Raw genomic sequence first — 12,652 nt, forward strand, 5'->3', positions numbered from 1 at the left:
AGACGTTGTCACTTCAAAAATTATGGTATACCATTGACGTCACAGCCCTCACATAAATGGACGTACTTCGTTGATAAGGTGAGTAAAGTTTCGAGGTTATGTTATGAGCGATGAAGACAGGGGTTAGTAGGTGAGGTTGGGGTAAGACTAATGTTTATTTTAATTAATTTTATAGTAGTTAGCTTAAATAAGCTTGCGTAAATTGTATCGCTTAAATTGTATTGTATTGTGTTAAAAATGTATTGCAATTTTTACGCAAGACAATTTTTTTTAAAAACAATTTGTTTTTGACGAGAGCCTAAAATGGGTGAATATCAACACAAATAATTTATATGCATTACATTATACACGTTATACATATACATTATACATAGGAATATCAGAACACACTCTTTAAAATACATTTTATTATAAACATTAATTTAATTTTAGTTAGTAGGTCTCCAAAACTAATTCGTTCTAAATGAGAGTATTTCAATTTTTTCATTTAATGCTGAGTCACTAAGTTCAATTTGAGTATCACTTTCTGAACCCAACGAAATTATTTTCATTAAAAAAGGTTTGGTATACCAATGTAAAATAGTTTTATTGTAATAGAGCTTCATTCGATATAGCCAAAACATTTTAACTCAATAACATTGAATTCACACTGACATGGAGGGGTAAGAAGTACTTCATGTCCATGAGTTCATGTATTTTGTTTTTAACCAACCAGTCGCAAACCTCTTTTTTAGAAGAACTTACGAGGTGTGTTCAAAAAGTAAGGCGATTTATAAGTTTTATAAAAACCTATTTATTTATTTCTTAACATTAATGTTGTCCCCTTCAAAGTAATCCCCGAAGATATAATACTTTTATCTTTATCTACTTAATCGTTCCAAACCTTCTTCCCTTCATGGGTTTCCTGAGTTTTGGGAACAGGAAAAAGTCACAGGGGGCCATGTACGGCGAATATCGTGGCTGAAGCATGATTGTGGTTTTGTTTTTGGCCAAATAGTTAAACACAAACAACGATGAGTGAACAGGTGCATTACTGTATTGCAAAATACTCTTTATCATACCGAGCGTTGTCCATAAATTTTCTTTTAGCCATCTAACAAATATCTCGCTATTTATATCGCCATGGTAATCTTCAGATGTTAACGTGGAACAGAAGACCCATGCTTACTCCCCACTCTCGGCATGGACGGCAATAAATCGCTTGCCTTGAAATCCCAGTGATCTTCTTACACCTTTTATTGAGTTATCTTGTATGGAGTTTTTTGCATTTCATTTGCAAAATATCGACGTTTCGTCCATGCAAGTAACCCGATGTGTTGACATACTCGTCATTTCTTAAAAATTCAATTTGATGTAATGAAATATTGGTTTGATCCACACAAAATCTTTGGTAAACATCTTTTTTGATAATAAAACCTATGCTGGACAGTACTCTCTGCGAAGAACTATTGCTGATACAAGTAAGTTCTTGTTCTTTGAGCATTAAATTTTAAGGTGGAATTGTGACATGTTTTCTTTGAATAAAAGCAATGAAATTAATCATAATCACTATCTTACATGATGATAAATGATTACTATCATCTATACATTTGATACACCATGTCTCTTATATTACGTTTAATTACATCAGTTAAATCAGTCGTCTTTGTCTTTTTTCAGGGTCTCTTCTGTCCTTTATTACTTTATCATTGGATTTTAAATCCTTTTTTATTCTTGTCACAATTTCATTAGCTATAGAAAATTCTTGGATAGCGGACAGTGCTAATAAAGGACCTCCATATTCTTATACCTACCTAGAAAGACAAATATGGCCTACTAAAAATTAATATTTTGACAATAAAAGGTATTTTTGAGAATTATTTGTATTTATATTTTAATAAATTTTTGATGCCTTAAATTTTTTTAACGGTCCTCTTTTTTATCTAATATAACTGCGAAAACGCTTGAACGCAATATTTCGTTATAAATAGAGGAGGATCTATTAAAAGCTACTCGACTGCGCCATTTTGATAAATAAACATGCGGAGATAAAATAATAGGCCGCACATGCGGTGAGTCATTTTCAGACTAATGATTAATAATCGCTTCCCGCGAATTACAGTTTACCATTCGTGATATCACCACATTCGCAAACGCCAGTTATATATTAAAAATTAAATATAAATTTCACACTTTAAGTTTAGAGGGAACAACGTAATATACAAAATGAAAGTTGCAATAATCTTTCGTTTTCATTATTTATAGCACCTGATTAAATTTTTTTATTGTTTCAGCGCTTGTCGCACAGACTTATAAATTATGTGTTTTTCACTATTGGGTGAAAAGAAAAAATTAATCTACAGGAAGCGTAATTGGAGTGTTTTTAATAGGAAAACCCTATTTTTGAACCTAGATAGGGCAAAATCGACTTACATGTCAAGAGTTTGACTTTTGACAAACATTTAACGGTCAACAACGCATGCTGATATCTTCACTACCAATCGCGATATGGGGCGTTTTTTAGTTATTAAAAGTTTAGATTCGGACGAAAGCATTATCAGAACATGTTTTAAAGGCAAATGCAGTGGCGTATTCAGATTTTTTCTGCAGTTTACAATTTTCTACTTAAAAAAGTGGATATATAAGGCATTTTTTGTTTAGTATTATTAGGCCGTGTGTAATATGTTCAAAAAGACGTCACATGAAAACCTTTGAAATAATTTATCAAACACTGGAACTTTAAGGAAGAGAAGAGAAGATAACTTAATTAAAAAAAAATTATATTTTAATTTTAATTTTAAATATTATTTTTAATATTTTTGATTTTATATTTTATATTTCATTCTTACAGCTTGCCCTGGTTTTCCCTTAATTCGTATCAGTTAGTCACTTTCTTATATCTATGAACAGACTTTACTATGTGTGTTCTCCCCTTAGTACCAACCTAAACTCAGTTCCAGATTTTAGGCCATTACAAGATATATCTGTTATCTGTGATTTCTGGTGATACTGAGTAATATTAAGTTTGTTTTATTAATCGTAATAATCTTTGGTACTCAGGATAGTTTTTTTAGTTTCAGACGCGAATATTGTCACCTCGCTGATGGCTTGATTACCGTTCGTTTAGACCCAAAAAACTTAATAACTAGTCATTAAAATTAATAGGTATATGTATTATACATTTTCAACTTAAAATTTTATTCTTCTGGTTACCCCCTCTTACATTATACATTTTCAAAATATTCATTCATTTCGTAATTTGCCACACTTTCCCGTACCGTTCCCAATTTCCATTGCGAACATACAGCGAAACGCTCGTCGGAACAAACCTTTTTGTAGTGGAGCGCCTTCAATCAATTCCATTAAGGCATCCGACAACGTCGCGCGGCAACCCGAATTTAGTTCGTGCCGAATGACTGGCGCGCACGTTGCCTGTGTGTTTACATTCGTTCGATAGTCTAGTTATGAGCCGCGTGAAATTTAAAAGGCGTGCGGATATAAATCGCGGCTGAAACGGTGTAGTCGGAAAAAACCTGTCTTATCGTAGCCTATCCGAAGATGGAGTGCGATCTCAAAACATCTCGGAGGACGGCGTGCCGTCTCTCCGCAGATTCCCGGATTGACATCGAATTTCAGGACCTGAGCTACACCGTCCCCGAAGGACGAAACGGTGAGTAGGTATGGTCTGTTCATAGATATAACAAAGTGAGCAATTGCTTTTGAATGGGATTATCCAAGGGTGGTCATTAATATACATTGCAACAAGATTATTACCTAAAGTTTCGGAATTTAAATTTAGGTAAAATTGTGGTCCGTAATAGAAAATAATTTTATACCTACCTGTGTTCAATATCCTTTGGTTTGGTATACTACTTAGTTTAAGTTTATTAGTAATCATTCTTATTTCGAGTGTAATACAGCGTGTGTTGAATCGTGTGCGAATTATGCAAAATATGTGCGAGTCTATTGTATCTCAGGCGATGCTCCCGCCCAAATTTTGAAAACACTATTCTATTGAGACTAAGGAATTAATAAACAATGTTTATTTGACTCTCATTGAACGTGGTGCCAGCAAGCAAGCATCTTTAAACATCAACTGTATGGAAAATTGTGAATAATCACATTTCGGCGATGAAAAAAAGAAGCATTGCTGACATTTCCTCGAGTGTAGATGAAAGTAATCAAGATATAATACGGCGTAAAATTTACCAGTTATACGAGGAACAAAGCGTACCTACATTAGATATCTTAATTAGGAGGCTTGAAAAAGATGAAACCGGTGTTAAATGTGGCAGAACTACCTTATGGAAGTTAACACATGGGTTTTAGATTTTAAAAAATTGACAAAAGGCAAGTTTTAATGGAATCTTTTAAAATTCGGAAATGACGACTGGAATATCTAGAAAAAATTAGGATTTGCAGAGAACAACAAAGACCAATGGATGAAACCTGGTTCGACACTTATGATACCCCGGAAAAGGGTTGGGTTGACTCAACTGATAAGTGTAAAACAAACGCGCCATCAAAAAGAGGTAAAAGAATAACTATTTTGCATGCTGACTCTAAAGATGGTTGGATTCCAAATGGACTTTCTCTGTCTGCGAAAAATATTAAAAATTCTTCTCTGGATTACCATGAAGACACCACCGCTGATTTATTGAAAATTGGTTTAAAAACAAACTAGTTCCAAACATTCCTTCTAATAGCGTCACTGTAATGGACAATGCAAGTTATCACAGTAGACAGTTGACTAAAACCCCTTCCTCATGCGACGCAAAAGCAACAATCCAAAACTACATGTATAATAACGACATTTACTTTCATGAAGATTATATCAAAAGGTAATTAATTGAGGTTCTACAAAGCTTGAACCTACAAAAGGAATACGTCTGTGATAATTATGCAAAAAATCTAGGGCATACAGTTGTAAGGCCTCTACCTTACCACTGTATATTTAATCCCATTGAACATATTTCGCACCAACTGAAATCTGCCATTCGTCGTACCAATGTTTTTCCCCTTGTTAACTCCAATGTCCTCAAACTTATAGAAACCGAAGTTTTTAACATCCCTCCAAAAAGTTGGGCAAATTCTGTTAAACATATAGAAAAATCAGAACAATCGTATATCCATATTGCAAATAATATAGAACAAATAATAATTAGCACAGGCGATGATAGCGCTAGTGATACTGATATATTATGTGAATAATTTTAGGTAATTTAAGTAGGTAATAAAAATAATTTGTAATTTTATTTTAGATTTAAACATAAATACGTACATAAATTAATTAATATTGTTTAGTATCTTTCCTAACAAAACCACAAATAATTAAATTCTAAGCAAAGTAAAGACCTGTTCGGCCATATTTCATTCTTACAGCTTGCCTGGGTCTTTCCTTAATTCGTATCAGTCAGTCACTTTATTATATCTATGAACAGACTTTATATCCGATGCGTCCAAAGTAATATAAACTTGGCGTGCATAGATTTTTTTCTTTTTTTGAAAATACTGATCATATAAAAAAAAGCTTTTCGAAAGGCAATTTAATATTCTTTAATACGAGTTTAAATTGATAGTGAACTGCACAAGCCAAATTAACTTTTTTTTATTACTAAAAACAAATATGGTTATTGACAATTAGCAACTCAACACTTATTTTTTAATAATGGGTGCGACCCCCTCTTGCCCTGTTAACATCTCTTACTCTATTAGACATAGATCTAATCAAGTTCACTATTGTTTCTTGTGGAATGTTAAGCCACTCTTCCTCTATTGCAACAATCAGCTCTGGGATCGAGGTTGGGGTACGAAGTCTAGCTCGAATTCTTCGTTTTAGCTCATCCTATAAATGTTCGATCGGATTGAGGTCGGGACTGCATGCTGGCCACTCCATAACTCAAAAACCGACTTCTGAAATGTAATCTTACGATCCATGCGGTGTGCGACCTAGCATTGTCATGCATGAAAATGAATTCTTCTCCAATGTAATCTACATATGGTACCACGTCATCTGATAAAATATCCTCGATGTACCTAGCACGTGTTAAACCTCCTGCCCTTTGATCACGGCCGCCCCTACGGATGAAAGCGGGGTCATAGAAATTGCTGCCATATCATGCTAGAACCACCTCCATAAGAGCTCCGCTCTTCATTGCGGCATTCTGCAAATCGCTCTGCTAGTCCCTGATTTTTCGTCGGTCTCTACCAAAGATGCATATTCTGAGAACATAACAGGTTCCCATTGGTCCAATGTCCAATTCCAGTTTCAATAAGGTTTGAACCAATTGCGGTTGTTTTTGGGGTCAGGTTATTTTCTTTCAGTCTTCTTCTCACAGCCCACTGACTAATAGAGACTCCTCGAACTTCATGAAGCTGTTGTTGCACTTGAATCGCATTAAGGTGATGATCTCTTATTATTGTTGACACAATAAAGGATCCAGTCTCCTCATACCGTTGGGATACTCTTCGAACTGCTGCGCGTGTCATACCCGGTTGTCGAGCATCAGCCCGCTGGCAAAGTCCACTTCCAATTAAATGGATCACTGGAGCGGCTTTTTGCGGTATAGTATGCATGAAGCTAACACAACTGAACGCTATCCATATGGTTTAAAACGAATAATGTGAGAATTCCAGTTGCAAAGGCGATTAATTTAAGTCTAAAACATCTAAAATATAGAATAAAAAGCACAGGTCCTAATACACTGCCCTGGGGCACACCTATATTGTTTTCTAACTGATCAGGCAGCACGTTATTAATCCTTGTTACATGGAATCTGTCACATAGATAACCAACCATCCACACAAGCACATTCCCTCTGATCTCAGTCCTCTATCAACGGTCTCAAAGGCTCTTTGGAGATTAATGATCAGAGTTAAGACTATATTACCGTCATGAATGTCAAACCTCCATTTCGAGCACACAACTTGTAAAGACGATTCACACGAGTGTTTCTCCTGAAACCCAGACGAATTAATTGGCCGGTATTTTCCAGGTTTACTCGGAACTGGTACTTCGGGTATAGGGATAATAACGCTTATCTTGGTCTCTTCGGGAATTTTTCCTGTATTAAGTGAAGTATTTATTAAATAACACAAACAATAAATATCTTTAAACTTTGAAAAATTTGAAAAATTTGAAAAATTGTTTTGTCAATCTTTTCGCGCATGCGACTTTGCTATCAATTTCTCGGAAAAATTACTTAGAAGTGGTAGACAATATGAACTCGGAATTAAGGTTACTTAGTGACTAGTTGTGCGTAAATAAACTCCAATTAAATTTAAATAAAACAGCATATATGGTATTTGGGAATAAACAAAATTGTAATGTATTTTTGGATAATAATTTTAAGATTTATATTGATAGTAGGTTAATAGGGAATATTTCACAAATGAAGTAAGATTCTTCTCTATTAAATTTCTCACCACATGTAGATTATATTTGTAAAAAAAATTGAAAAAAAGATAGGTTTCTTGCTTAGACTTTAGACTGATTTTAGCTACTCATTTTTGGCATTGTAATTCGCTTTTGATTTTTTGTAGAAACTGATGTTCATAGAATACAAGTGCTACAAAATAAAACCATGCGGGCTATTCTGGGTACAACGTTACACTCCCATTTTTAGGGCGGTTGTCGATGTCTCAGAGTATTGAGAATTGAGAGTAATGTTTTGCTGATATATCAAATAAAAAATAAATTACTGTCATCCTACTTTTTTAAAATGTTAGGGGTAAAAATGATTTTGATAGTCAGTTTGTTAAAACTCTACAAATACAAAAAAGCCTCTTTAGGATGGGCTTCGATTGTTCAATACTCTGCCGACGGACACCAAAAAATAGTAAAAGATTCTTATATTAATATTAGTGTGAATTAGCTTTTATTTTTATATAAATGTAATTTACTACGATTCGAATATATAATCATGCATTGCTTATGTCAATTACAATAGTGGTTTTAGTAATGTTTGTGCGTACTGGCATGTATGCTAATGATAATAAACCATTTAGTTTTAACAAGTTTGTTACTATCACTATAACTGCTGCATGAACACGTTTCGTTTGTTTAACCGTAGCTACGCATATAAAAGATCAGCACTCTTGACAAATTTAAACTCGTACTAAAGCATATTAAATTATCTTCCAAATAGTATGTTTATTTTTTGGGCCAGATGAATAGTTTCTAAAAAAAACTATACGAAAGTGAAAAATTTTAAATACAAAAGTTATAGATGAGACCAAAAGAAGTCAAATTAATATTTTTTAAACGCCCTGTATATTACTGCATTCCCTTTTATACCCGATGATAGTTGTTATGGTCTATGCCGAGTGTTTTCAGTGTTTCAGTGAAAACGGCAAAACAATTGACATTTGTACAGGGTACGTGGGTAGGGACTTTCAGTTGATATAAGCATCTAAAATAATAAAAAAAAAACTACACATGACGAAAAAATGGCCCTAAATCCGAAAACACTCAGTATAGACAATAACAGAACAACACAGGGTGATTGAGTATAAAAGGGAGTATCAATTAAGGCCATAATATACAGTGTGTTCCAGTAAAATTCATTAGTTTGATTTTCCGCATATTTATTGATCATCCTGTATATTTAATAATATTTATGATAATAATTACTTTATTAGCGCACGCCTAGCCTTGGTTATTCTGAACCATGCAGAGGCAAACAATTTAATAACACTATGTTAATCCTTTAAAAATTTATTTAGGGAAATTACTATAATTATTCCTGTGCAAAAAGAAATAAGAAAAAAGAAATTATATACATTATATTAACTTTTAGGTTATAACCTTGGAGGAGAATTGATTGGTTTTATAACATTTTGGAATATATAGGTACTATATTAGTTATTTTAGTATAAGCCCGTTAAAAGAGATATTATTTTGTAATTGTGTAATAACATGTCAAGAAATTGGTGGGGAATTAAGTTGAAATATTTTACTCCGTTGTATGAAAATGAGCGCTAAAAGGTTGCAGTGTTATGATGTGGCATAGTTAGTTTCGCATTAGTTCTAATATTAATATTGTGGACAGTGTTGTAGCGAATTAGGGTTATTTATTACTTTAAACAAAAATGTCGAGAAATGTCGGATTCTTCGCTCATTCATTTTGAGCCATTTTATGTCATAGTATAAGTGACATGATCATATTTCCTCAAACCATAGACACAATCTGAACACTGATCACTTTCCTGATCCAAACAAAATCCATAGACTGAGTCACAATAATTGAAATTAGAGGGGACCAAGGATTCTCACAACTTCAATATAAATATTATATCAAACTGTCATGGTGGCAAAGGATTTTTTAAAATATTTTTTGAAGTGTTCTTTGAATATAAGTTTGCCGTCACTCCCAAATTCTTGGCCCCATCTTAAAAAAAAATAATTTTGAGTTGCTAATCACTATATTTAATCATTCCCAAACGCCATGACACATGATTTACTGGATTAAGCTTCAAGTTGTGGTCTTGCGACATCTGATTTCAAGTTTGAAGATCATCATTATATTTCCGAAATCAGGTGATAAAGATCTTTCGCTATAATAAAAAATTTATGGCGTGTTTCATTTAAAAATAAACAACTTGTTACTGTTTCTCAACTTGTCGATGCGCATTTGTTTTCTTTTACAAGTCTAAAAGATAACACCAAGAAAAGACTGCTTTTTACAAAACTTCTGGATTCCTGCTGCGTCGGTTTTTGCTTAGTCGAGATTGCTGCCAATCATCCTGTTGGCTTCTTCAGAGTTTCACTGAAACTGGCTCGTATTTTACTCTGTACCTGCTTATATATTGTTTGAGGGGGGTCGCTAATGAGGGGTATAAACACCGTCTCGGATGACTGATTTCCAAATTGGTGACGCGGTTAAGATTGTTAGGTTGTCTCTATAGACTCTCGGATTTTTCGTTGGTAGAAGAACTGATTACATTGAAGAATTTTAGTTTTATCGAATACAATTTTATGCCCGATTTCATGAGTGTGTTCAGCAACAGCTGATGAGTTTATTTGTCTTAGTCGTAAGGCTCTTTCGTGTTCTTTGCGCCTAGTTGATATTTTTCGTCCGGTCTCTCCAATGTATTCATTGCCGCTTATGCATGGAATGCTGTAAACTCCTGGCGTCTCAAATGAAATTTTGTCTTTGACGGACCGCAGATGTTGAGAGATTTTGGGACAAAATCTGGTAAATCTGGTTTTGACGTTATACTTGTTTAGAACTTTTGATTTGCATTTTGAATGAGAAGTAAATTACCGTGATATTTTTTGTTCTTGCCTACTTTGTTTTTTCATTAAATAAAATTATCTTGGAGTTATGGTAATATTGTGAACGACTTTATTTCAAAGACTTGAGTATGGAGTATGTTAGACCAATTAGGGAGTTCAAAAAAATGAAGGACATACAGTGTTCCAATTAAAGTCACAAAGTCGAGGTTTCCGGTGAAACGACATTTGATTGTTTTTATGCCACAAATGTTCAAGGTACTGAACTCCATCAACTTACCAAATTGCAAATTTCGGAATGCCGCTGTGGATAGTAGTTGCGTTGTCACCCGGTATATATATACATATAAGTAGATTTTTTATAACGGATAGTTTTAATAGCTTCTCTCTAATAACCAAGACGTACGATCTTATGCATCATTGAAAGTTGTTATTTTTTTTTATTGAAATTTGCCTGGAGCAAGCATATCAATTAGCGTTAAGGTAATGGCGACGTGAAATTGACTGTCGGCTAGCAACGAATATTTTCGATGTACGATGTAATAAACGGACCACGTTTATTATGGGATTTTTTGCATTCACTTATACTTCTTAAATAAGGGTGTTAAATGCGACTTAAATAGAACACACTGTATATTAAGACATTTTAGAACTTTTTGAAGTGAAAGTCATTTTTATACCGGGTGGTCTATTACTACATTTTAATCTAGGTGTTAACATACTATTGAGTTTTAAACATGCTCAATATCACGATTTTATAAATTTTTCTCTTTTTTTTTGTTCTCTGCTTACTGTAGTTTGTTTTTGTTTGTTTGTACGTTCTCTTTATATTTTTTTATGGATTACTTTATATCAATTTCACTATAGGCTTTACCGGTATCTGGTTTAACCAGCCGACTGCAATTTCAATTTCAGTTGTAAAATGTTGTAACCTGCATACAATAAACGTATTTATTATTAATATTATTGTTATAATTCGAGGTGTTTTAAAAATTGAAACACCGAAAACTATCATTGCGAACATAGTAAAAGTCCATTTCCCACGACTCTCAAGTTAATCCAAGGTCAATTAATTCTATCAGTTTGAAATTGACAAACGATCTTAATTGGGCAAACCAGCCGTCATATTTACGGTGTTTTATAGAGGAAAACTACACGCGTTTTGAAGACTTCAATTCATTCTTACCTTTTTAGCTGAATATCTTATTGGGAAAATAGTCATAACATTGAAAAGAAGTCTTTAAGCGATCATTTCAGTATAATGTTGCTTCGTGCTCGAATAAACTAAAAACACTAGATTTTAATCTAGTTGTTTACATACTAGTGAGTTTTAAGCATACCCGGATTTTATAAACTTTTTCTTCAGATTTTTTTGTGCTCTGCTTTTTTTTTTGTTTGTATGTTCTTTTTATACATTAGGAACGAACTCTCAAAGGTTTTGGTAATAATATAATCTGTTTTGTTTATTAAATTAGGTATAATCTTCTTAAATTACACTAAGAGAAAACTGCCATTCTGGTTCCACAAACCACTTTATGCTTCTATCGTTTGGTGGATAGCCATGAACAGGCAAACCAACATCAAAATATTAAGCAGGGGGGTCTATAGACTTGCGATGCTCAGGATAACAGGGGCTATGAAACCTACGCCTCTGACTATGGGAGCTATACTAAATGTTAAGCCCCCATCTCTATATGCTAAAGTCTTGGCGGAAAAAACTGCCATGCGGCTGCACTTTAATGGCTTTTGGAGGAAGGCGCAGTCATACTTAGGGACAAGGATCTGAAGCAGGTTCTGACCTTGGGTGGTGATCGCAGCTCCAGAGTAATCTTCCTGAATAGGCAGGATTGGGCAGAGAACTCCCCAAGCTTCCTGAAACCGAAGGGGCCCATCTGGTTCACAGACAGGTCCAAGACACAGAAAGGAACAGCATACTGGTGTGATGGACCAATGACAGAGAAAACTCTAAAACTGGGACCACCATCTTCCAAGCAGAAATTTATGCGATTTGGGCCTGTGTCAGACATATTGTCGGCCTAAATTACAGGAACAAACACGTATAAATCTGTTGCGACAGCCGTACAGCCCTCGGGTCGCTCATGTCAGTCGAAATCACCTCAAGAGATTGTATTGAGATGCTTGACAGGCTTGCCCAGGCAAATCACGTCACACTCGTCTGAGTCCCAGGACACTATGGAATCCCAGGCAACGAGAGGACAGATAGGCTAGCAAAAAGTGGAGCTTGTCACACAAGTACACTACCTATCTGTGCTACCCCTCTACCCGACAGCTTCATTAAAAATCTATTTAACCAGAGATCTAGTAATAGATTCCTCGATATGTGGCTTGAAGCTGAAGTTATGAGACACACTAAAGCCCTCTTTTAGAGCTCTTGCTTTCAGCCTTATCGGGCTTATTGGGCTTATTGGATAACTGGAC

At 34.4% G+C, this 12,652-nt stretch overlaps 1 protein-coding gene across 1 annotated transcript in view; it reads left to right on the plus strand.

Annotated features, from left to right (window-relative positions):
- Nucleotides 1–3,352: 3,352 nt before the first annotated feature.
- Nucleotides 3,353–12,652, plus strand: part of LOC132704647 (ATP-binding cassette subfamily G member 4-like) — a 41,366-nt gene continuing 32,066 nt past the window's right edge. The window contains exon 1 of the mRNA XM_060674782.1: nt 3,353–3,649. Within this exon, the coding sequence (XP_060530765.1) occupies nt 3,538–3,649 (112 nt within the window). The 5' untranslated portion in view covers nt 3,353–3,537. The remainder of the gene's footprint in view (nt 3,650–12,652) is intronic.

The sequence above is a fragment of the Cylas formicarius genome, unplaced genomic scaffold (assembly GCF_029955315.1).
Source record: "Cylas formicarius isolate icCylForm1 unplaced genomic scaffold, icCylForm1.1 PGA_scaffold_7__23_contigs__length_41026272, whole genome shotgun sequence".
NCBI classification, from domain to species: domain Eukaryota; kingdom Metazoa; phylum Arthropoda; class Insecta; order Coleoptera; family Brentidae; genus Cylas; species Cylas formicarius.